Source organism: Ostrinia furnacalis, unplaced genomic scaffold (assembly GCF_004193835.3).
Source record: "Ostrinia furnacalis isolate ACB-3 unplaced genomic scaffold, ASM419383v2 OfSCF0587, whole genome shotgun sequence".
Classification (NCBI taxonomy): Eukaryota; Metazoa; Arthropoda; class Insecta; order Lepidoptera; family Crambidae; genus Ostrinia; species Ostrinia furnacalis.
Window position 1 is genome coordinate 475,328 of NW_021130826.1, and position 25,237 is coordinate 500,564.

The following is a 25,237-nucleotide window of genomic DNA, read 5'->3' on the forward strand; positions in this document are numbered from 1 at the left end:
TTTTACAAATCATAACCGCCCAACGATTTTATAGGTGCAATAAATATTCATCGTAACGACCAAACAAGCATAATTTAAAATATTTTAAAGCACGAAATTATTTTATAGCCATTGTTGCATAAAACCGGTCACATAACAAGCCCTATAATGAGCCGTAACGTTCGATCGCTAACTTGGAAATGGCTAGGTAAGCTTTCGTGTAACAATATTTCTCCCGTATTTGTATTTTCATACTTAAACACCCTTGCATGAAACCAATTTAATATGAATAAATTAAAATTTGCTGATTATCAGTAAAGTAGAGGTATTTATGTGCGGCAAACAACAGTCTTACAAATGCGATGTTTGCAATTCAGCATAGGTAAAATCTTGTATAATAATATCTGGAATTCGGATTGTTCAAACTTTGGCGAGTTTCGCTTATGCTACCATAATAAATCAATGATCTAGAGAGATGTAACAGACAATGCAGTAAGCCTAGGATGCGCGCTGTGATATGTTTTTATCGCGCCATTTTATCGATTTTACGTGATAAGCCCATACATTTGTCGTCTAAAATCATCGATAAGATTTTATCCTAGCCCGGCTGAATGTTATTTTGGCAAAACAAGCGATAATATACACTTTGCAATGCCGCGATGTAGTTAAAACCATTCGGTATGGTTTAACCCTTAAATTCAATGTCGCTAAAAGTTCGCATTAGAACCTTTCTTATATCCTTGAGATGGAGTTGAAAGCTACAAAAAAATTTGGTTAACTCGTGTTCTTACCTCTTGTATAAAGGGAACGAATAAATTAACGTAGGCATTGTAATGTAACATTCCAAGTGTACGAAATATTTTCGGAATCTTTATTTATATGATTCGCGAAGTTCAAGAGGGTATATATATTACTAAGACGCGCTCGTCGTCATGATGTATGTTTGTTCTTTAAGCAAATGAAGCAATGAATATTCATTAAAGAAAGCCTATATTAGAAACTTCCGAAGCATCGCTTTTCGCTTACCTTCACTTATGCAAACAACAGCAGCGACATGTTACATTTTAGATTAAACAGTAGGGTAGAATCCAATACCTTTAGGGAAATTCTACGACAGAACGAAAGATGAATGAAAAAGTTGTACACAAACTTTTTGTAATCTCATTTTTTTCCTTCACAAATATAGCGCAGCCAACTCGTGTTGAAGCTGCAATAGAAAAAATGCCTTTTGGCAGACTAGAAAACTAGGAATGAAAACCTGTCCAAAGTTTATTCAAAGAATTCAACTATTCAACTATTGTCTTCTTAATTATTTCAAAACTTACTGGATATTAGAGAAGTATTTTTTAACCCAAAAATGTAGATAATCAGAAACACATTACGCCGAATTGTATTATCATATCACCGATTCCTCTAAGAATGATAGGTAAAAACGTGATGATTCCCGTTCCATTAGCCGCCTGTTACGTTGCCATTCGTTCCTGGTCACGCGATGTCAGCATTATCACTGGACCCGTTGTTTTCTGTATTTTTTTGGGTTCTGCAGGCCTGAAGTATGGACGATAAGTAGGTATTATTTCAGTAGCAAATTGTCCAGTTGACAAGCTGCTTTTTTCAATACTTTCCTTAAATGCTCATTAATCAGGACATCATACTTCTTAAAAAATTAAGATCATCATTTCAGCCATAGGACGTCCACTGCTTAACATACATAGGCCTCCCCCAATGCTCTCCATGTTGATCGATTGGTAGCGGCCTGCGTCCAGCGCTTCCCTAAGGTGCAACGTACATATTGTATCATCGTCAGTCCATGATAAAAGCTCTTAAGCTGCGTGGTAGGAGTAGATTTTGTTCGGAGTGTTACTCGTAATTGAACGAGAATGAGAAGGCTTTTAGAAAAACATAGGAAGCTGAGTAGCAAACAAAAATAACAATAAGATCATCTGCATGATGGATGGCTAACATGATAATGACATCTAGGAACAAATGTATGCACCATTCGGTTTTATTTCAGAAGAACAAGGGCTTTTTTCAGTAATAAAAATGAATAAATACTGAATTTTCCATTACGGATTTGTGGAACGTGAATTAAAAGTAAATATGTCAAAGGCAATCCTTTGCTTTTTGTGTCTGACTCATGATTCTTGTTATATTTTACTTATTCAGACAATATCCTTGATTTCCACTAGATGAATTCAAATCAAGTGACTTCTAACACTCGTTGCTGAATTAAAGTTTTCAAATTAGAATTTTTCTTAATGCAAATAATTACGTCTCATATAAAAATGTGAAATGTTATAATACACAACAAAGTGTGTAGTCAATTATGATTTAGACTATGCCAAAATTAATCTTCTTTGCCAAGAATATCAGGTTTATCGTATTAGGGCATTTCATCCAAAAATTTTTGTAACTACAAACAATACCAATACTATGATAAATTAGCAGAACCTTTGTTCCTAGAACCTGCCGGGAGCTTCGCCACTTTTTTGTTTTGTTACCTAAATTGGGTATTGTGATATAGGCCCTTATGCTATGAAGTATCTGGAACACAAATTAATTTTAGAAAGGTACTACTATAGGCTGTTTCTTCTTTGAAATGTTGTTTATATGTAATGTTAAAAATGTGGTTTATAAAAGGTTAACCTTGGCTCTACCTTTGCCATTAAACACAATATTTTCTGTATGAGTGGGTGAAGACTATTTTCTCTGCTTTTATTTATACATATTAAGTAGCATTTTTGCACCAGTTTCACATGCATTAATTTGAGTTTAACGAAACAAAACCATTGGGACTCGATTTTGCTAACTTTATTGATGATTTTATTGTTAAAGTTAATTATTTTAAATAAGTATCAGAGTATTATTTCTATCTTTGTCTACTTGAGACCTAAACTAGACCTAGCTGTTGTAGAAAGAGTTGATGTACTCGTATTAACATAAGTATTTTCGACAGAAAACTTCTACGCTATGCCAGCTGAGATAAAAGTATTGCAAGTATACAGTGTGAGTCACGTTAAAGAGTACATATGAAAATAGATAAAACTAGATCTATTTTTATCGACAAAAAAGAGGTCAAATTTTTTTTTATTTTTTTTTTTATTTTTTATAGAATTTTTTTTCTTCCAATTACTTATTGTAAAGAAAACGTAATAACTTTTAAACTAAGGGGTATATCCTGATAAAATAAAAACATTAATAATGCTAAATAACAGGCGATACTGAAAAAATACATAAAATACCCAGAAAATGCCAACAAATAATAAAAAATTAGACTTTTTGAAAAAAATCTGCTAAAAAATTCGTATTTTTTTGGTTATTTGATAAATTTCTCAAAAAAATGCCCCTATAACAGGTGGTTTTTATTACTTTGTATTATTTTCAATCTTTTGTTTTTATTTGCAATCTAACTTGTTTTTATCAAAATTACAAATCTAGAGCCATTTTCATTTTCGTTGTTAACGAAGCGTTGAATGGCGCGCCCGGAGAGGCTTAGTTCAAACAATCATTGCAAACGTTGTGATAGGGATAAAGACATGCGATTTTTGGTCTTACAAAGGTAATACGATATAAAATAATACAAAGTAATAAAAACCACCAGTTATAGGGGCATTTTTTGGAAAAAATTATCAAATAACCAAAAAAACACGAATTTTTAAGCAGATTTTTTTCAAAAAGTATCATTTTTTATTATTTTTAGGCCTTTTTTGTGTATTTTATGTATTTTTTTAATATTGCCTGTTTTTTAGCATTATTACTGTTTTTATTTTATCAGGATATACCGCTGAGTTTAAAAGTTATTACGTTTTCTTTACAATAAGTAATAGGAAGAAAATAAATTCGATAAAAAATTAAAAAAAAAATCTCAAAAATTTTTTGACCTCTTTTTTGTCGATAAAAATAGGTCTAGTTTTATCTAATTTCATATGTACACTTTAACGTGACTCACACTGTATGTAAAATATTTATTCACAAACATACAAACATCTATGAAGTAGATTTGGTGGAAATATTATTTACTAGTACGTAATAAGTTATAAGCAGTTATTACGCTCAGAGCTTCTGTTTCGAGGAAATAACTCATTGTAATACAATTACCTACAGTCAGCCGCCTAGCCTGGTGGTAACCTTTCAGATTACAACTCTAGATTCTTCAGTGACTCGTTCCAGTCAGGCACAAATGTTAGTGTGACATTTCTGTGCGCTCGTTTTCAGTAACTCTTAAATCCTCTGTCAAACATTTTCGTTCAGTAAAGGAGACCGAGGAGAGTTGTGACATTGCTGATTTTTGGAAACCTATTAACTTTAATAATATAAGTTGCTTACTTTGGGGCTAGCTGGCGCTGTGTGAAATTGTCCAAAGATTTTGTTTATTATTTATTTATTTATTCACTTTTCTTTCATAATTTAAGAAAAAAATTACAATGTAAATTTTTAAAAATAAAAATGCAGGGCCCAAGCTACCGGTGGTCAGGGTCACAGGCTGAGGAACCTCCGGACAATGCGTGCCGTGCTGAGGATCACCGCCTTTTGTATCTGACCCTTGAGCCAACCATCCAGCGAGAGCTTATTTATTTTATTATTATTTATTGCCAATTTTTAGAAACCTCCAGACTTGAACCAATAAACGCACACTGCGCGCTAGTAGCTAATAAATTCAAAAAAATCAACATCGTCACAACTCTCCTCTGTTACAACTCACCTCGGTCTCCTCTACTTAAATAATTACTGCATATTATTATTCTTCAAGTTCCATTATCTAATAACGGTCATAAAACAAGTATAGACAAATTGATATGATTTATTGGAACTATTCATTCACCTTATTATTAGTAGGTAGGTAATTATTTGCAGTTACGGTTGCGTGAATTTAGATTTCTAGCAGAAATTTGTAATTATCCTGTGTATTCTAGAATTAATTAATATTTCCAGGATCTTCTCATTTGTTTAGGCTGCATAGTAAAGTAAGATTAGTTNAAGCGACTTACCTCTCCTCCCGATCTAACGAACTCCCACGACGAATGCAGACATCCCACCCAAGATTAAACAATATCCAAAATACCGCCATTTCCATTTTGAGTCGTGAATTAGTTAGTAACATAGTGGTCCAGGTGGTTCCAGATAGTACGTGGGACAAAGTTTAGAAAATTATTTAAAAAGTACATTTTATACTGACTGATTTTAAAACATATTTTATTGAATATTTATAATACTCTGTTTACGATGATAATTTTTTTTAAGAAGGTTACTATAGTAGAAAATGCAATTATTTGATGTTTATTGTAACGTAATGCTACATGGGACAGGTACAATTTGTAAGGAAAACCTTTCTGTTACCAATAATGACCACTCTGTTACTTTAAAAAAAATTAAAAATATTGAAACTTGAGTCGTTATTCCAATAATGGATGTTCGCTAATGCGATGTATTTTGTATTTAATACATAATTCGTAAAGGATTTTGACATTATTACTAACAAAAAAATAAAAAATGTTGAGGGACACGTTTACCTGCGCAAAATTTGACAATGACCCACATATCAACATTCAACAAAATTTTCTAGAAAAAATGTTGAATATTGTCATATTTTTGTTGATTGTGTAAGGCTAAACATGGACTGGAGAGCCGGCTTAAACTTATGATTTGTTGCCAAAAAATTGTGAAAAATAAATAGTACAAAAAATATGAATGAGGATCTTTTTTAAAAAAATACTTTTACTTAGATATTGTTGCTAATAACTGTAATAATTGGTATTTCAAATAATAATTTAACAGAAAATTAACAAATTGAAGCGAATATAAGCATTTATTTAAATTTAAATAGGTACAACGTACACGGTCCAAGGTACATCTGGTTTGTTGTACCTAGGACAGTTTTCCCTTTTTTTTTCTAGCAGCTAGTATGCCCAAATTTTTAAAATTATACACAATTTTATGAATGAATTATGTAGTTAATTAAATGATCTTTAAATATAACTGCACTAGATAAGTTTAACTATCACCATTATTTTTCAAAACATCAAAATTCGAAAAACTGGCCTAAGTACAACAGGTTCCCCTACGCTACGCGGTGCATAAATATGGAGGATTTAGAGGTATACAATTAATATAAATACATATGTACATATAATTTACATAATGTGGATCTTATAGGACTGAGAGATATCAAGATGAAGGGATACGTTCAAGAAAATGTTTGCGTACGTATTTGAAAACAAGCATAAATAAGTACCTAAATACTGCCAAATGTTCTACGGAAGACTGCCCCTGTCCGAAAGAAATGAGTTAGAGAGGAAACCAGTGCGGTAGAAAGGGTAGAAGAAGGACGTTGTGTTGAAAAAACGGACTTGGGCGCTGTTTGAACTGAGAAATGAATACTACGATTAAGGTAATAAGGATTCTCCTTTATAGAGGTATCGCATACATAAGGTAAAAAAAGTGTTGCGAGAATTCTGGAATTTCGCTGTAAAAGAACAGGTAGCCATTGCAGCGCAAACCGATGTGAAGTAACCTCATGACATGATATTATTTCATGATGAGTGTGTGATTAACACAGTGTGATAATTAGTTAAATAGGTGTATTAGTAGATTCTTATGTAGACAGACCGTAGATTACAATGGAATGCCAGGGTATAATGTCGGAAAAGTTCATCTAGGATCAGGAAATGATCAAAGGTGCTGCTCTGAAACTCAAATTATAGGACTTCCCAGTGATTATATTCTCGAACGTTTTACCGCTTGCGCCAGGAGGGTTATTCCTACCTTATCTACAGCACTTGCTCGAGATAAACATTCTGCTAGATGACCTGGATCTCCTACAAGCGCCGTGCTTTCGAGAAAAATCGATCGGGGGATGAAGGGATCAATAAATAAACATAAGCTTAAACAAATTAGTCCCTAGGCCTACAAGTCGCGAGGCGATAACGTAGCTAAGTAACATTTTGCCATCTGGAGAGTTTGTAATTAAAAGGATATCTTTACTTGTATATTTCTCCCAGCTATTAGTAAACTTGTAACTACTAATAAGATAAAACACCTCTAGTCAAATAGCATACATTTTATCTACCGAAAATCTAATTGCAAATTAAAGACTAACTCGGTTTTCAAGACCTTAATATCAAGTGTTTTTATTTAGAAGTGTGTCTTGGAATTAAACACTGCATAAGTTTGATCTTCTTTATTAACAATATTATTCCACTTCCCAACAATAAAAAAACTCAAAATATGTAAAAACACAAGAAATGCATTTTAATGGTCCCAGACAGGAAAACGCGCTTACTTTTAAAATTGCGTCAATTTCCTTTCGTTGTACTGTAGCGTAGGCAATCACTAATAGTAAAAGTGTCATTAAATGACATAAAAGTGTAAATTTTTATAAAAAAACTGCTCTCCAGCAGAATATAATTTTGCTTTTACTTAATTCTAGTTTTGTGCCTTTCATCTACTTTATAAAGTAGGTTAGGTATTACTTCTTAGCAAGAAGACTTTTAATAAGGGATTCCAATTTTCTGGTGTCAGCAGCGAACTTTCTGATACCGTCGGAGAGTTTATCAGTAGCCATCTGGTCTTCATTCAGGTGCCAGCGGAAATCGGCCTCAGTAAGCGAGATTTTTTCAATGTCGCTCTCAGCAGCCACTTTAGGGTCTAACACCTGAAAATATGTAATTGTTAAAATTCTGTATTTTTTTACACAATAAAATCTATTGTATAAAAGCGAAAGGTCATTGGTTGACTCACTCATCACGAAATCTCAGAAACTACAAGTGCTAGGAGTCTCAAATTTTGCATGGGGGTTCCTTTTAGAACGTAAAAACGGGGTAAAACGGGATCCACGCGTACAAAGTCGCGGGCGGCCGTTAGTTTCTTATATTTATTTGAATAGAATTGATAAAACGTATAAAGTAAAAAACTACCAACCCTCTTCAATGGTTGATCACTACTGGCAAGCTCCTGCAGAAGCTTAGGACTGATCGTAAGTAAGTCGCTGCCCGCAAGCTCCTGGATTTCGCCAGTGTTTCGGAACGACGCGCCCATCACTTGCGTCTTGTATCCGAACTTCTTGTAATAATTATAAATACGTGTAACGGACAGCACACCTGGATCTTCTTTCGCTTCATAAGTTTTTTTTGTATGTTCAACATACCTAAAAGTTATAATAACATTAAGTTTCTAGAATATTTGTTATTGAGCATGACTGTGATATAGCTTGAAATACTTGACAACAATCAGTCTAATTTTGTAACAGAATTGCACATTATCATTCATGCATTGAATGCTGTAAATTTTTCACTCATTTATTTATATTAATTCAAGGAATAAATTACAAATTGCGGACTTAATGCATCACAGCATTATCTACCAGTCAAGCTTGAGGTAATACAGGGCTAATTTGCTGTTGTTTTGCAGTAGTGTAATTGTTAATTTATTACATTACATAAGTATACAGTTTATGTACTTAGAAAGAAAAAATATTTACTAAAACAAATTATCACATACCAATCCAAGATGCGTCCAACAAATGGTGAAATGAGGGTTACATTAGCCTCTGCACAGGCAATTGCTTGGTACAATGAAAACAGCAATGTCAAGTTGCAGTGAATCCCATGCTTTTTCTCAAGTTCCCTGCAGAGAAAGAAATTTCAAATTACACATATTTAATTTTCATTGGATTTAATCTCACAAATACAATAATCTACAATTTATATTACTCACTTTGCTGCTTGGATACCTTCCCAGGTTGAAGCTAGTTTAATGAGAATCCTTTCCTTTTTCACTCCATACTCAGCAAACATATTAATTAATTTAATAGCTTTAGCAATACTGGCATCTTTATTGAAAGAGATTCTGTAAATGAAAATAATACCTAATAAAATAAATACAAATAACACATTAAAATAATTATATTAAATGCATTTAGATAATCATATTACCTTGCGTCAACTTCAACTGATACTCTTCCGGGAATAATCTTGAGTATTTCACAACCAAATAACACACTGAGCATGTCTAAAGTTTCAGCAACCTGCTCCTCTACAGTACTGCAATAATAATATGCAAAAATATAATTATGTAAAACTAACTAGCCTATTTGAGACTTCAGAATTTGAACTATAAATAAACCATAACATCTGTTTTTAGACAAGCTTGGATATTTTCATAGCTCATTAGAAGCCTTATTACATGTCTCAGACATTTAAACAGATATTACATTATTATTAAAACAATATAATTGAATACCTTCCAGTGTCCTTTCCATACTTGATGGCCTTATCAAGCAAATGCTGATATTGTTCCATACCAGCAGCAGATAATATCAGACTAGGATTGGTAGTAGCATCAGTGGGCTTGTATGCTTTCATAGCTTTAACAAAAAAAAATGAAAATCAGTCAACCTATAATTTATTTTTAAAGATTGGCCCACAAGTTCAGAGGTACATTGCAAGGTCAAGAAAGTCTTACCTAAGTAATTTCAAGTTGGTACTAAGATTTTTTTCTTATAAATGATATCAAACAGTACTTTATCTTGACCTGAAGATTTATTAGATTAGATACCTACATACCTTCAAAGTCCCCAGTGTCGGCCACCACGACCGAATATTGCTTTAAGTGATCGAGAGCGCTCATTTTGGTCCGTTTCGCTTGAGGTTCACCACTCATACTAACCAACTTCGTACAGCTGAAAGGTATTATAAATTAAAATTCCGTATGACAAACGGAGCGCGAACACAATAGTTGGGTAAGTAACTCGTCACGGCAAGTATCAAGCTCCTGAAGGTGACCTCTTGAAACGTAAGCAAACATAAAGTTACCGTCATGCCGCTATGATAACCTCTACTGTTAAAAACTTAGTACAATAATAATTGTGCCTTTTGGAAGATCGAAGGTTTTGATACATATAAATTGCTGGTGATCAGTCTTACCTGTTTCTGTTTTATAAGGTTTAATCCGGCAAATACCTAACTTTAATATGTTAGGAGAAATAGGGAAACTGTAACAACAAAAAACACTTGATAACCTTCGCTCCTTCGCTCACACACACAAATCACATGTCAATGTCATTTTATCTTGTCTGCTGTCAATGCCAAAGAAAGAACTGTCAGTGATTTTTTTTTTCATTTGCTGTCTATGTTCCTTTTGGTTTATGTGTACTATACTCTATGTCTATGGCCTTCTGTAGATCTAAAAGAACTTTTTTAACGAATCGAAAATCGATCACGATGCGATGTAAATCCATACAAAAAACGGCATTTCGGCCGTCTTTCGACATTAAAACTGTCACATTTTGCCACTTGTCTATTTCTTGTTCGCATTAATCGAGTAATTTAGTACAATCTACAAAATAACAACTAAAATAAATTAGTCGAGTAGGTTACAGCCTTGTTCGCACTATAGTCGAGTAATTTTTTCGAAACCATTATTTATTTACTTGTAAATTGTAAGGCGGGTCTCCAGCCTACCTAGGGCAAAAAACGCGCCGGAGATCCGGCTGTATTCGACTAAGGTTTTAGTGAGTAGTTTAGTACTAAAATCGAGTTTACTATATTATTCGACTAGTTCACACTAGTCGAATAATTTAGTAAACTCACAACAACTCACACACACTCACAAGGCTTTTCAACAAACGGCTATTTTGTATATTTGGAACACTTGCCTATGGAATTGATGGATTTGACAGTTTGTTTTGTTGCAAAGCAAGCACGTCCCAACACTAGTAGTTCTAGAAAATTCGGGTACGAGCGAGTGCGGCAGCCGGCGTTCGATTGCGAAGCGAATTGCGATTGATTGAGCGATTGTCTAGCAACGTGTTGTTGTCGCGTTTCGTGAGAAAATTACATTTAACAAATTCCAGAGCTGAAATTCACAAAAATTTCCCATCATCATGGCTGCTATGTCCGTGATTGGTATAGATTTTGGAAATGAATCTTGCTATGTTGCTGTAGCAAAAGCAGGTGGTATAGAGACAATAGCCAATGATTACAGCCTTCGAGGAACTCCGTAAGTATTTTTTGATAATCTCCAAGCCCTCAACCTTCGAACCCGTAAAACAACTTTAATTAAGTTAAATTCCAGATGCCAGAATTTTAGGCTAGGCATCAACTGCCCACTTTGTACTTCACTAAGACTGCATGTCATTCATCAATTTTTAGTCAAATATTCAATAATAATTATAAGTTTAATTTGAGAAAGAAACCAATATTGTTACTTATATTAACATAAATCCTTCTAGTACTGCAATAGATCTTGGTACTTTCATTACTTATTTACATTTTTATGAGTAATGAAACTAGGTTATGGTGATAATCTATCTGTATCTGTAAAGATGTGAATCTATAAAGGTTACTAGAAAAAAATTATAAACATTATTAGAAACACCTATTTTTACATTGAATAAAGCATGATGTAAATAATGGTAAATGTTGCTTGAGTGCATTCTTAGTACTATAATCTTAGATTAATAAAACCTAGATGGATAGTCTTCATACAAACACATCATCAAGAGTGAGGCAAAAATCTTATGTCATTAGTGTCAATTTTGTTGGGGAGTGTAGACAGTGAAGGCGATTTTCCCGAAAGCAGGGAAATTTTTAATACGTTTTTAATTATTTTATAATTAACAAAAACAAAACGCATCATGTACTTACTTATTTATTGAATTCAAAGTACCTACCTAATAACAATAAGATAAATCGACTTAAAAGTCTCGATTTCATAAAAAAGGAAGTGTATTTGTACGGCGAACAATTGGGAAATAAATTTTCTTGTTACTGGTATCATTCCCGTATTTAATTTTTGAAAGCCAAATTCAAGCAAAATACGCGTCGAATCGTAATACTTACTTAAATGAAATGTAACACTGGTCACTTTCTTTCGTTTTTCTGATGTCTTTAGACACCCTTTCACAGCACAAACCATCTTAATTAATTAAAAGTCGTCGGACGTGTTTACCAATTTTTCACTTTGACAGTTCATGTGACGTTTACGGGTAAGCCTTGCCGGCTCCCTAAAAACTGCCTCACCTTTCGTGCACTGACTATCTATCTAGGTTTTATTAATCTAAGACTATAATGAAAAAAGTTTCCTATAAAGGAAAAATGCAAAATTAAAGTAAGAATAGAATAATCTAATCTTTATGCCAAAAAAGTTGTGCTTTTTAAGGGTTACGCTTCAATTTTATGAAATAATAAACTTAAAAATTGTCTTATTATCAGAATTTTATGAAAAAAAAATACTAAAATACAAATTAATAACCAATTTTTGCATTTTAGGTCATGTGTTGCATTTTCACCAAAAAATCGAATATTGGGAGTTGCTGCCAAAAACCAAATGGTCACAAATATGAAAAATACTGTTTTTGGCTTTAAAAGATTATTAGGTAGAAAATTTTCAGATCCACTAGTGCAAAAAGAGTTAAAGCACTTCCCATTCAAAGTGGAGCAAAGAGCGGATGGTGGTATTGGGATTAGAGTAAACTATCTTGGAGAAGACAATGTTTTCAGTCCTGAACAAGTAAGATATCAAAATCTTATTATTTTTAGATAATTGTGTAAGTATCTAAAGTAGTTTGTGTTTATTGCTAACAATGGTGTCTCTGTCTTTCAGATTACTGCAATGCTGTTTACAAAGCTGAAAGATACTGCAACCACAGCTCTGCAGACTCAGATCAATGACTGTGTCATATCAGTGCCCAGTTACTTCACAAATGCAGAAAGAAATGCTCTTTTAAATGCTGCTTCTATTGCTGGTAAAACTTTATATTAGATTCAAACCTTAATTTAGTTCAGATTTCAACACTAAAATGAACATAAACTTAAATTTTAATGTTTCAGGTGTCCATGAACCTTAACCTTGATTCACTTACAAAAGATCAATAGTTCAATAGAAATAAGCTTCTCATTGTTAACTTTACATATTCACTATCAATGTAGTTTACTTCAGCTCACTTTATGCTATGATGGAATGATATTTGACTGATATTTTTATTTTCTTTCAGGATTAAATGTATTGCGTTTAATGAATGAAACTACTGCCACTGCTTTAACATACGGCATTTATAAACAGGATTTACCTGCTCTTGAAGAAAAGCCCCGAAATGTTGTATTTGTAGATTTTGGGCATAGCTCACTGCAGGTAAAAAGTTATTATTTTAATTACTCTATCAAAAAATACTGTATCTTAGGCATTGTACTGAATCTTGACTCTTATTTTAGGTAGCTGCATGTGCTTTCAATAAAGGGAAATTGCGGGTGTTGGCCACTGCGACAGATTCACAATGTGGAGGCAGAGATATAGACAGTGCTCTTGCTGAATACTTCTGCCAAGATTTTGTGTCCAGATACAAGTTGGATCCTAAGAAAAACCAGAGGTAAGACTTATATGATTTCTATTTTATGGTGACACATTAATCCTCATTGTCTCTAGAGCAGAGTTTCCCAAACTATGGGTGCAATACTGGGTCGCAAGCGAACATTGATTGGGCCCTGCCTGTAGAACGACACACCACCGAACGGCAGTGGGCGAAATTTCCTATACTAGGTGGGTCCCGAGTTTGGGAACTTGTATTAGATGAGTCGTAGCCCAGACAACTTTAAGAACCACTGTTTTAGAGAAACTTAATGCAAAAGAAGGAAAAAGAAACAAATATTCCAGAAATAGAATTTCTGAATGACAGTGTCCTGTCATTTGACACTTTGAAGTTCAAAGTTACCCAAGATGACTATTCATGATAAAATTAACCAAGGAATTGTTTTCAGGGCCTACCTGCGCCTGCTGCAAGAGGTGGAGAAGTTGAAGAAGCAGATGTCTGCGAACAGCACGCGCCTGCCGCTCAACATCGAGTGCTTCATGGAGGAGCGCGACGTGTCCGGCGACATGCAGCGCTCGCAGATGGAGCAAATCTGTGCCGACACCTTCACCAAGGTGGAGAGGACTTTGCGGGCGATACTCCACAATGCTAGTAAGTTTGCTATTTGGAATTAACATGTTGTTGATTGGAGTCTACATAGAGTTACGAATAGTTTAAACTGCAGTGGTTCCCAAACTTATTTAGTCTACTGCCCACTTTGAGAATAAATTATTTTTAGCGCCCCCCATTTTTGTAGTCAAGAGTCGAGCTCAGTCGATGTCTAAGAGTCCTCCTAGAAGATGACACCTCCCAAGCCTTTACACAACGTCCCGATTTTTTTCTGGGTCTCATACCGCCCCTCTTTAAGCCTGCAGCGCCCACAAGGGGGCGTTATCGCCCACTTTGGGAAAGACTAGTTTAGAGGCTTCACACACTGGTGTCTTTCGAGCCAGCGCAACTTTGACGCGGCGCTGACTTAGGCCTCGTTCAGACACTAGTAAACGCGCGGTTCGTGTGGTAAATTCTCGTACATTTAGCATCAATCCGTAACTACACGGCTATCACCTCAGTGCCGCGACTATGAGAACCGCCCAGAAAACGCGCGGTTATCGCGCATATCTGAACAAGGCCTTAGTGTCGTCGCGACGCAACTAGTGAACGCCGAATTTACGCAGTGCTGACGTCGCGTCCTTTCCTTATATGCAGCCAAAAATATGCTCATTGTAATAGGTAGTTATTTCCATCTGTAACAATTACAATGCAATCCTATTTCAGAGCTCCGACCTGAGGATATTTACTCCGTGGAGATAGTTGGTGGATCTACTAGAATTCCTGCTGTGAAAGGATTGATTGAGCAAGTTTTTGGAAAGCAAGCTTCTACTACTTTGAACCAGGTATGATGATAAAAAAATAAGATTATTTGTGTAATTTACATGTTCAAAGCATTGCATTGTATGCATTACTCCTTTTCTTTAATTTATTTCAACATTTAACAGTCACGGTCGCAAATTAGGTGCAATAGTTATTTCTTCTGACTTTGGCTACAGCTTTTTATTCAGATTTCAATGTTTATGATGAAGTAGTTAACAGGATAATTCTTAAAAGACGAGTATTATGCGAACATTTTATTCAGGCCTCCCCAAGCCATGTGATGCTTATAGGCCAATCCTCTATTTACCGTTTTAGCTCTTAAGTTTACGGAAATCATTGGGGGAGGCCTATGTTCAGCAGTGGCCGTTCTGTGGCTGAAATGATGATAATAAATCAGACAGTCATTCTCCTGATGAATGATGATTACGGCATAAGTAGTACCAGGCCTGTTCATCTCCGCGAGTTTGCAACGAAAACAAAACACGCGCGACTACCCCTCCTGAGATACTTATTCGACAGGACAATCACGAACGAGTATTGACGCACGCACGTGTATTCTTCACCCATTTGCATTGTAAAGACAATAAACTATATGTAAAAACGGCGGTGTAATTAATACTGTGCAGTATTTTTTAACTGCCTGAATAATAATAGAAACACAAAATATAATTCATGCTTAATCATGTATTTCCTCCGTCATTTTCCGCAGTTTGGCACCTCACGTCACACATCATTTTACCGAAGTCAGCCCTATCGCTTCGGCGCAGTACCGATCACTGACGTTTGTCAACAAAATGGTGCTCGACTCTTAAGACAAGCTAAATTACACCATATTGTTAACGACATTAAGCATACATTTTTTTAAATACCTTCGCGAAGAAAATCTTCTGTACGTAGTACCACAGAATAATAATAAGTACTACGTACAGAAGTTTACCTCTCAGTGTCTTAAGGCAACTTAAAAAAGTACATTCTGTGTTTTTATTATTATTTAGACAGTTAAATACTGCACAGTATTTAGTGCACCATTTTCTTTATTTTCTTCCATCATACACAAGAATACGCGTGCGTGAGTCAATGTTCGCTCGTATGTGAGGCCTTGTCGAATGGTATGCTGTAGGTGGGCCATCGTGCGTGTTATGTTTTCGATGTAAACTCGCGGAGATGAACAGGCCTGGTAGTACTTATTATTATTCTGTGGTAGTACTATGTCCGGTCGCGTTGCAGGACGAGTCGGTGTCGCGGGGCTGCGCGCTGCAGTGCGCCATGCTGAGCCCGGCGGTGCGCGTGCGCGAGTTCAGCGTGACGGACGCGCAGCCCTACGCCGTGCGCCTGGCCTGGGACGCCGCGCGCGGCGAGGACGGCGACATGGAGGTACAATATCATCATACTACAGCATTGGTCCCCAGAGCAAAGACCTTTAAAAGGGGGGCGCGGGCCATTTGTGTACTTAGTAAAAAAAACCTGCGACCGCTGAGAAAATGCATTCCAGACTGCTCGATACGACCAATATAATAATCTTGACTGGAGGCGGGGGGCGCGTCTCAAATAAGTTTGGGACTACAGTCTTAGCCATTCACATACAGATGGCTCATTTGGTAATCGGCGCCGGTCGCTGATTCGGTTGCCGTTCATACTTCAATACTGCTACATTTGCAGGTAAATTTAACAAGTCAATCACATGTCGCGTGGTATCACCGCCGATTCTATTATTGGAAACCGGCGTCGGCAGCGGAGACACTCCCTAATTATTATTATTAGTAATTTGCAAAATATACAACAACGAAAAATTAATGCTTTATATTTTTTTTTCCTTTTCTAGGTGTTCCCTGCTTTCCATGCAGCACCATTTTCGAAGATGCTTACATTCTACAGAAAAGAACCCTTCACTGTTAGCGCCTATTATTCCGATCAAGTACCATACCCGGATACATTTATTGGTAAGTCTTATTAATTACTGCTAACATGATCACCTGTAGTTATCAAAGTCATATCTCATCCATCACATACACTTAAATATAATAATATGTAACATTGTTCATAACAGGTCAGTGGCACATAAAGGATGTGCAACCGACAGCAGAAGGAGAGTCTCAGAAGGTGAAGCTCAAAGTCCGCGTGAACATTCACGGAATCATTACGGTCGCTTCCGCGTCTCTCGTTGAAAAGAAACAAGACGCCGCCCAAAACGACAATGTCGAAATGGAGAACTCCAATGAGAACGTAACTAGTAGCCAGGAGGCGCCCATGGAGACCAACGGCAGCCAAGAGCAACCTCAAAACGGGCCCGATAACCAAGAGGTGAGAGAGGACGAAATGAAGGGCGAGCCGCAACAAAAACAGTCGTGGACACAGAGAGTAGGCCAGTGGTTCAGCGGGGTATGTGTCGGTAGCGCGTGTGTCGAGTGACCTCGTGATGTCTGCTGCCACAACCAGTTGCTACTTACATATTTGAATCTCACGATACTTTACTTGTTCTCTAGCGTTGCTTTCGAAACCCGCGGCAGCAGATATCACACTTCCATGTTCCCCATCCTCATTTCTTGAGGTCCCATTTGCACATTTTGTTTTCTTGAGACTTTTCTCGCCTTCAACAGTCTGTTTACTCGCTTTTTGAACCAATTTTCGTTTATAGTTCTTGTCTCTGTGTCCACGCATGTTTTGTTAATCCTGCAGTAATTGGTTTTTTTATGATTGGACAAGCAAACCAGTTTGGAGGATGTAGTTTCTGTAATGACAAACATTAAAGAAACTTGCATGTGGTGTCTCATGTAGGTGCAAATGGGTCACCGCAGTGCTTGGAAATGAAGAGTGCCTTTTATGCTAAGATAAATTACTTTTATTATTATACATATTTTCCAAGCTATCGCGGTGGTGGGGAAATCGGTGACCATTTGAGATGTGAACTGTTCTCTTTTATTTTCAGGATAATGCCGATGACAAAAAGGATAAGTCCAAAGATAAGTCCAAAAAGGTTATAGTTAAAACTGTGGAATTGCCGATAGAGGCCCGCACTCATGGATATTCCCAGCAGGAGCTGAACAGCTATATGGAGCAAGAGGTATCTATTACTATTTAGTTTTGAGAAGTATTACAAACCAAAACAATGGAATATTGACGTCATAGAGATCTAGAGAGATGCCAACTAATGCGCTGAGTTCGAAACCCAGTGTCACATTAGAAATTCATACACAAAGTAATCAAAATAAAAACAACACGTCGCGCAGAATATGTGTCATGCACTCATGCATTGAGTGCAACTATTCGTTCGCATACCAGGTTGCAAGTAATGTACGTACGTACAGCACCACTATAGTTCCAAAATACTGAACTGTCCTATCGATGACATTGACAGCGGGGCGCCACCGTCAATACCGAATCGCTGGTTCCGATTTTTGCCATGTTGGAAACCATAAAGTTGAACGATGGTAGCGCCCCCCTGTCATTGAGTTTGGCGGGACAGTTCAGCGTGGGTCATCTATACATACGCAGTGACGTCCGATTGAATATATTCTGTCAGTTTGAATGTGCTCACTGTCCACTGCGGTATCAGTACTCGACGTTTGAATAATCTTTAGTACTATGCAAGCAATGTAAACTGTTTACACATATAACGTCGCTGCTGTCGCGAGCAATGTGTTCTGTTTTTGGGCATATTGCTGCGACACTGGCCCCGCCCCCTTGTCACATCTCCCTTTAGTTTCTGTGACACGTGATTGACGTCGTTAACCTTAATGATATGTTTTAGGGTAAAATGCAAGCTCAGGACAGACAGGAGAAGGAGCGTGCGGACGCGCGCAACGCGCTGGAAGAGTACGTGTACGAGCTACGCGGCAAGCTGTCTGAGGGCGAGACGCTGCACGACTTCGTGGCCGACGAGCAGCGCGGCAAGCTGGTCGGCCAGCTCGACGCGCTGGAGCAGTGGCTCTACGACGAGGGCGAGGACCAGAACAGACAGGTACAGTCGATGCGAACATAATGGCGGCTCGGATATTAGGCCCCTCGCCCACGGCGACTTTTTGTAGTGATGCAAACGCGATACTGTCGCGCTTCTGTTGCGATGCAAACACGATTCAGTAAGCGCACAAAATTAATCTGACACGGTCACGCGTTGGCATCGATACAATCGCGATGCTGTAGCGTGTTAGTAGCGCGTTGCAAATGCTACTAACGTTCGGTAGTAACTCGTATACGAAACGCGCGACAGTATCAGTATCTATAAAAAGTCGCCGTGGGCGAGGGGCCTTTGCTGTGAGGACAGGTTCAACCGCTTTCTTCGCCCCGCTAATACCTAATATTGTGCTGCGCAGTGACTCGTGCGATGTTCCGAGCCGCCATAAAGTTTATCTGACTTACGTGTGATCGCGTAGTAAGTTGAAGATTGTATGCCGTTCTCTTGTTGTCAATGTGAATAGTGAAAATCCCAATCCTATTAGATCATGACGTCACACCGTAATGATTTTGGTTATAGTTGCAATTCACGAAGGCGAGTGAGCTTTACATTATGTGTAAATGTGAATACCAATGGATAGCATTGTATTTTTTTAGGTATACAGCGACAAGCTGACCGAGCTTCGGACTGAAGGCGAGCCGATAAAACAGAGGCGCCTCGAATTCGAACTACGGCCAGGCGCGTTAGACGACCTAGCTCTCGCTGTTCAACTAGCTAATAAAGCCGTTGACCTTTACAAGTAAGTAAAAGAATGAGATCAAAGTCGTAATATTAATTTACTTCGTAATAAATAAACAAATGCGCATCTAAGTTTCGGTAGCATGTGCGCGGTCGCTTCAAGGAAGGTATAAAGACCATTATTCTACTACGCAGGTCGGGCGACGCGAAGTACGCGCACTTGGCCGAGGCCGACATCCAGAAGGTGGCGGAGGCGTCCAAGAACGCGCTCAACTGGCTCGAGAGCGCGCGCCAGGCGCTCGCGCACGCGCCGCGCCACCAGCCGCCGCCGCACACCACGCACCAGATCCGCCAGGAGCGCCAGGTAAGCAATCTAGTTCTATAGTATTAAAGGCGGTCGATCTATTCTCATAAATAAAACACTGGATACTCAACTTTCACATTATATTGCCTTATTTTAGATACAATTAATCACTTAGCACAAAAGCGCGCGGAGTCGTCTCCGCGCGTCCCTCTATTCTGACGTTTGATTCTCGTGTGACATTGACGTATTGTCAATGTCACTATGACAGCAACTCATTGGCCACAACTCTATCGTTATTTTAACGTTTCAGATTTTTCATAATTAACAATAGGGATTTAGGGATGCTCCGAAAGTTCCGAAACGCTGTTTAAGTAGTCACTGTCTCATGCTGGCATCTCGCTTTGCGTGAAAGGAATAGCAACATTCGAAACTTCGGATGACGTTGTACGGCGGTTTTCTTTCCTTTTTTGCAAAATCACAGCTCAAATAAAATTTTACTTAAACTTTTCCTCCTACGCTGTGTATCGCTGATGAAATACGCGTATGATGCAATAGTATATTTAAATTAAGCCTTAGTCATCATCCAGTTTTATAACCATTTGGCAAAGTCACTTTTTTATACACACTGTCCCGAAGATTAATTTTTGACTCGCATCTTGAAGATTGGATCAGTTGTAGGAATTCCATTCTTACTCGACTTTTAATTTCAGAATCTTGAGAACACCGTGAACCCTATCCTAAACAAGCCGAAGCCGAAGGAGAAGACGCCGCCGCCCAGCAACCCCACGGCGGGCGACGGGCAGCCCGGCGCCGCGCCGTCGGAGCCGCCGGCGCCCGAGCACATGGACGTGGAGTGATCCGCACATATGAGACTAAATAATTAATAACTACACCACTAGCGTCAACTCTCATGCTCGTTTTGCACATCACTCGATACGGTACCCCCTTGCGGCCGATAGAACAATGTTTGTTAGCGCGACACGCCGTTGTCCCATATTGTTTGTGGTTCACACGAAACGTTGCCCCACTTGCACTATTCTGTAATTGATTTCATCTGTTTTATTGTTATTTAGTCTTGATGTGAAATGTCTGCTCGTTTTTGAGCACTGTTAAAATATAGATAATATTTATTTTTAATTCAGATGACAGTATGGCCGGTCATATTTCGTGTGTTACAGCCTTACTTTCTTTTTATTTCCAGCTGAAATAACTTGATTATTTATAGGAATAAATATTAGTCGCGCATTTCTTATTTTGACGTAACCCAGACTAGTATTAATTTAACACAATATTATGTATGTAACGTGTTCATATTTTGTTAAAATTTATAAATGTATATATGCTTAGTGCATTTTACTGCAATACGCAGGTTCCCTGAAATGTGATAAATCAATTGAATTTAGTCACTGGATTATTAGCAAATTAATTACTACTCCAGGGCGTTGTTAAACCGTAAATTTGTCTCTTGATTTACATATTATATCGAACTTCGAGAAAACATTGCGTAACTTAACGAGGTACCTAAGCTACGCAATTTGAAAAATAAATTCATTAAATACTTGTCTGCATTTAAATATTTTCTGCAAAATTGTGTACTCAATGTTCTGCATTTTATCTTTAGCTGCTATTTATGATCTAAATGCTATTTTCCTGGGAATTTATTCTCATTTCATGTTTTATTCGTGCTTAAAACTAAGATTTCTTTAAGATGTTGTATTCGATCCAAACATCAAACTACCGACTTCCCTCCTTAACCGTGGTAAAAACCCTAGTATGTGCGTATACTGTTGTTTCGAAGTTCTACTGCCCACGAAATCGTTAAAAATAGTGCCATGTATTCCCGGCAATTTTTGAATAAATTATGATTTAACTTCCCTGATTATTGTTGCAATATTAATTCATTTTCACTTATTTACTTCATAATTACCAATTTTTTTTATCAAACAGTTACATTATGAACTGATAGATCTTATTGGCTTCGCAAGTGCACAGTATTGGAAATTGGTGTGTGATTGATTTATAGAATATTAACAATACAATTTATATGAATTACATTATTAGAATCGTAAAATCTTCAATAACGTGTAATCTCAGCTATTTCTGTTCTGTGGCGCGGGCTTTACAAGAACAAGGATTCCACTTCTGGCGTGAATTTATTTTCAGATTCCATTAAATTTATTCTAATCATTGTACTAGGTTTATTTGGCCTATTTTTGTACATTTACAAATAAAATGGTTCGACCATTTTAATAATATGTTACTTGCGCATTTTTAATGTTAAAAGCTTAGTAAATGAATGATTTAACAATGCATTTCGTTTTTCATTTTTATTTATTAGGTCCGGTTTCCACCAAAGCGGAGAGGAGAGAAGGAGATGCTCTCGGCCGCCCGACCTCTCCTCTGCGCTTTCCCACTCAATACATTTTGAAAGAAGCTGAGCAGAGAGAGAAATGTGGAATGTAATGAAATCTTGATTGGTGTTGAGGCGAACCTATTACCTCTCAATGTGAGTGTGTGTTCACATTCAAACTACATTTATTGAATACACAAGCCTTGCTAAATATTAACGAATGTGTGCAAGCGAGACAGAAAGCGCTTGTAGTCTGTCGGACTACCGATATTGTGTTGGTTACCATTACCTACCTCAACTCTTGTTGCGCGACCAATACTCTCGAGCAGTCAGCTAGTGGCAACATAGAGAACCTCCTCCCTCCTCCTTTTTTTGAAGTAGGTTAATAAAAAATTGCTTATAAGGGCCGCGCACACGGGTGATTTATGTCGCCTGTGTTACCCAAGTCGGTGCACGCTATTATAGCGTCTCTCTCTTCTGTGGACGCTTCTCCGCGACGCACGTGACAGTGAAAGAAAGTTTTTTGTCACCAGCAGTTTTTTGTTTTATTCTCATTGTTGTCTGTTGTTGTCAATTGAATTAACTAATAAATTGATTTTGTAGAATACTAAAAATGGGCAAACATTTTGGTGAACTTGCTACAATTCGTGGCATAATCGCCTACAAAATATCTCCTCATGAACAGAAACCGTTTGCTGGAGCCTTTTCTTACGGAATTCCAAATTGTTTTCGAAGATTTCGAGAATGTGTTTTTGTCGTAGTCCCGCGTAAGTTTAATGGGATTTTTAATTCTGAAATCTAGGTTCAGACGGCTGTGCTGCCCCCCAACCTACTCTTAGAGCGATTTTGTTCTCTTGAGGAAGTTTCAGTTAAAATATGTTAAAACATTGCATATACGAAGATCGCCAGACCAAAATCGTATCACGCAGTTATGGACTGGCTGTTTAAAGCTAAGCGTCCACATGTCCGTATCGTACGCATCGGACGTATCGCACGCAACGGATCATAGAATTATTTATATAGAAACTCATATTACCGTCCGCATCGTACGCATCGCACATCGACAACAATCGACAATGCCGACACCTATGCTCCGAGAGGCAACTTGCGATGCCTGCCGATGACGTCATACGTAATGCCGATCAGTGGACGCAGTCCGGCGCTCGCTTTGCATTGTTCTTCATCGCTTTCCTCCAGTCTCACAGAGTCCACATGTGCGTTCACTATGAAAATCTGAATGAACTGGCATCGTCAATCCGTATGCTGGTACTCACCATCGGTAATCCTTACGCTGCCGGTACAGTGGACATGTCGCAGGCAAATTGTATGATTCCGCATTTTACAAACGGCGTTGTCAGTTCACAAACGCTCGCTGCTCTATGAAATGCCGAAGTCAAAATGTAAATTGCCTGGGCACTTTATAATATGCCAAAACATTTGATAGCCAATTCAATTGCTGTTTACAAAATGCCGCGGCAAATTGAAGTATTTAGTTCTTTTTCTTACCACGCGAGGCGCTGCTAATCAAAACAAGAAAAATGGCGTCGAGTCGTGGTGTTGTGATACAGAAAACAGTGCAAATTTTCCGTATTCAAAGGACTTTTCACATAAAAAGACATTGATTATACTTAGTGAATTAATAATATTTTACGATTCATAAATAGGAGCAGTGAAAAAGCTATGGAAAAATTAAATAGTTTTTGAGGTTATCCGGCACGTAAAAAACGCTAAGGTGACAATGGAATCTGGTGCTCGGCCTGGTGGTGGACTGCTGCGGAATATTATTGGTTTAAAAAAATATTGTGTTGTCTTCTAGACTTCTTCTAGGTATAATTAAAATGTAAGAATTAAAGGACTGACTATCGAAACTTATTTTGTGTCATAGTTTTACCTATAGGTACGTACGTCAATAGTTTAAATTAGTTTAGTCTTGTTTTTATTACGAAAATATTTTAATTACTTTAGGAGTAGCTAGTATTTTAGGTTTGTCTTACCTGAATAGATACCTACCTGATTTCTGAATTTAAGTCTGATTTGTCCAACATGTGTTTTATGATGGTCACCCTATTGCAACAATCATAGTCGAAATTTTATCAATTGAACGAGTCGCCAATTTGCCTTCGGCATTTCATAGAACAGCGAGCGTTTGTAAACTGACGACGCCGTTTGTAAAATGCGGAATCATACAATTTGCCTGCGACAGACACACTGTAAAACATTTATCCGTTTTGTACCTACGATGCGTCCGTTGCGTACGATATCGACAAGTGGACGCTTAGCTTTAGTAATTAATTTGGCACATTGCATCTGGAAACGCCCATATATGGGCGTTAATGAATGAAAGAATGACTTGTTATTTAAAGCTAATTAGCTTTTAGTATGACATATAATAATGAAAATGTTTTTTTTTAGCTTTCGTGGTGGGGTACTTGGTTTACAAAGCCGCGGAAGAAGCTCACTATTTGTCTAAAAGAAAGAATCCTCGAGACTTTATGTTCGAAGAAGACCCAGAAGCTAAATAATTGATTGAACTACATATTGAGCTTTGTTTATTTAAATAAATAAATTGTTAGTTCTCTTACTACGTTATTTATTATTAAGTCCGCCACTATTATACTCTACTTTTGTGCAAAAAGTTTGCTCCAGTCATACAGGTTCCAGTTAGACGTGCTGGACGTCTCCTTCCAAGAATTTCCACAACGACACCGAGCCGCCGCCTGATGAGCTCCCTGCAGGCCAGCTCCTTGTTTGTCACTCGATAGTGCACCAAGGTCGTCAGAGTAAATATATTCTTTGCACCAAGGCACCCTCCTATCAATGTCGTAGATCGCATCAACCATATCGCTGCGCTACACAAAGGAGGGCAAGGGCTGGCCTGAAGTGGCCTGTAGCACAGATATGGATTAGAGGATATGGCTGTAGGTATCTGTATCATCGCCGATTAGCAAAAGTGAGGTAGGTAAGTTACTGTATTCAATTTTAGTTGCTGCCCCCCCAGACTATATATTACGTAGCCATTTTATGTTCCAAATTCCGATTTAGGTTATAACAAGTTTATTTTGTAGGTAGGGCTGGTCCATCTAGAATTGATGAATCTATGCTTTTAGTTGTGTCAGCTGTCATTGTTGTCACCATGAAGCTAAAGATAAAAATGGAGGCCAAACTTGGAATGGAACAACAACTTGAGGAGTCAAATACCTACTTATCTCTATCTCGCTCTCTGTGGGCCGACCTCTCTTTTTAGTGTGGACTGTAGTATTG

At 37.4% G+C, this 25,237-nt stretch overlaps 3 protein-coding genes across 4 annotated transcripts; 2 read left to right on the forward strand and 1 right to left on the reverse strand.

Moving 5' to 3' along the window:
- Window positions 1–7,186: 7,186 nt before the first annotated feature.
- Taldo (transaldolase) lies at window positions 7,187–10,040 on the reverse strand. The gene is made up of 8 exons (XM_028323016.1): window positions 9,900–10,040; window positions 9,540–9,655; window positions 9,217–9,340; window positions 8,910–9,017; window positions 8,692–8,823; window positions 8,476–8,601; window positions 7,897–8,122; window positions 7,187–7,630 (listed from the first exon to the last, which is right to left on the reverse strand). The coding sequence occupies exons 2-8, from the start codon at window positions 9,634–9,636 to the stop codon at window positions 7,445–7,447; spliced, it is 999 nt and encodes a 332-aa protein (XP_028178817.1). The 5' UTR covers window positions 9,637–9,655; window positions 9,900–10,040; the 3' UTR covers window positions 7,187–7,444.
- A 643-nt stretch (window positions 10,041–10,683) lies between these two features.
- On the forward strand, window positions 10,684–21,938 carry Hsc70Cb (heat shock protein 70Cb). 2 transcript variants are annotated; one of them, XM_028322992.1, is made up of 15 exons: window positions 10,684–10,974; window positions 12,246–12,486; window positions 12,580–12,721; window positions 12,971–13,107; window positions 13,188–13,342; window positions 13,731–13,933; window positions 14,597–14,715; window positions 15,920–16,066; window positions 16,515–16,632; window positions 16,740–17,071; window positions 17,640–17,753; window positions 18,441–18,650; window positions 19,241–19,383; window positions 19,518–19,686; window positions 20,337–21,938. In XM_028322992.1, exons 1-15 carry the CDS (start codon window positions 10,859–10,861, stop codon window positions 20,481–20,483), a joined length of 2,493 nt encoding a protein of 830 aa, XP_028178793.1. In that variant the 5' UTR covers window positions 10,684–10,858; the 3' UTR covers window positions 20,484–21,938. The 2 variants fall into 2 exon arrangements, with proteins under 2 accessions (XP_028178793.1, XP_028178794.1); XM_028322993.1 differs by having other exon boundaries at window positions 10,686–10,974; window positions 16,740–16,993; window positions 17,619–17,753.
- A 366-nt stretch (window positions 21,939–22,304) lies between these two features.
- Window positions 22,305–24,557, forward strand: LOC114366208 (cytochrome b-c1 complex subunit 8-like). The gene is made up of 2 exons (XM_028322994.1): window positions 22,305–22,743; window positions 24,389–24,557. Exons 1-2 carry the CDS (start codon window positions 22,590–22,592, stop codon window positions 24,496–24,498), a joined length of 264 nt encoding a protein of 87 aa, XP_028178795.1. The 5' UTR covers window positions 22,305–22,589; the 3' UTR covers window positions 24,499–24,557.
- The last annotated feature ends 680 nt before the right edge of the window (window positions 24,558–25,237 follow it).

Bases quoted from the DNA above. Each gene is read 5' to 3' on its own strand.
- Taldo (XM_028323016.1), bottom strand. From the start codon at position 9,636: ATGAGTGGTGAACCTCAAGCGAAACGGACCAAAATGAGCGCTCTCGAT. The intron at 9,341-9,539 runs GTATGTAGGTAT...TTTTTGTTAAAG, and splicing joins CGACACTGGGGACTTTGAAG to CTATGAAAGCATACAAGCCC. The intron at 8,824-8,909 runs GTAATATGATTA...TTTCATTTACAG, and splicing joins TCAGTTGAAGTTGACGCAAG to AATCTCTTTCAATAAAGATG.
- Hsc70Cb (XM_028322992.1), top strand. From the start codon at position 10,859: ATGGCTGCTATGTCCGTGATTGGTATAGATTTTGGAAATGAATCTTGC. The intron at 16,067-16,514 runs GTACAATATCAT...TTCCTTTTCTAG, and splicing joins GCGAGGACGGCGACATGGAG to GTGTTCCCTGCTTTCCATGC. The intron at 16,633-16,739 runs GTAAGTCTTATT...TGTTCATAACAG, and splicing joins ATACCCGGATACATTTATTG to GTCAGTGGCACATAAAGGAT.
- LOC114366208 (XM_028322994.1), top strand. From the start codon at position 22,590: ATGGGCAAACATTTTGGTGAACTTGCTACAATTCGTGGCATAATCGCC. The intron at 22,744-24,388 runs GTAAGTTTAATG...GTTTTTTTTTAG, and splicing joins TGTTTTTGTCGTAGTCCCGC to CTTTCGTGGTGGGGTACTTG.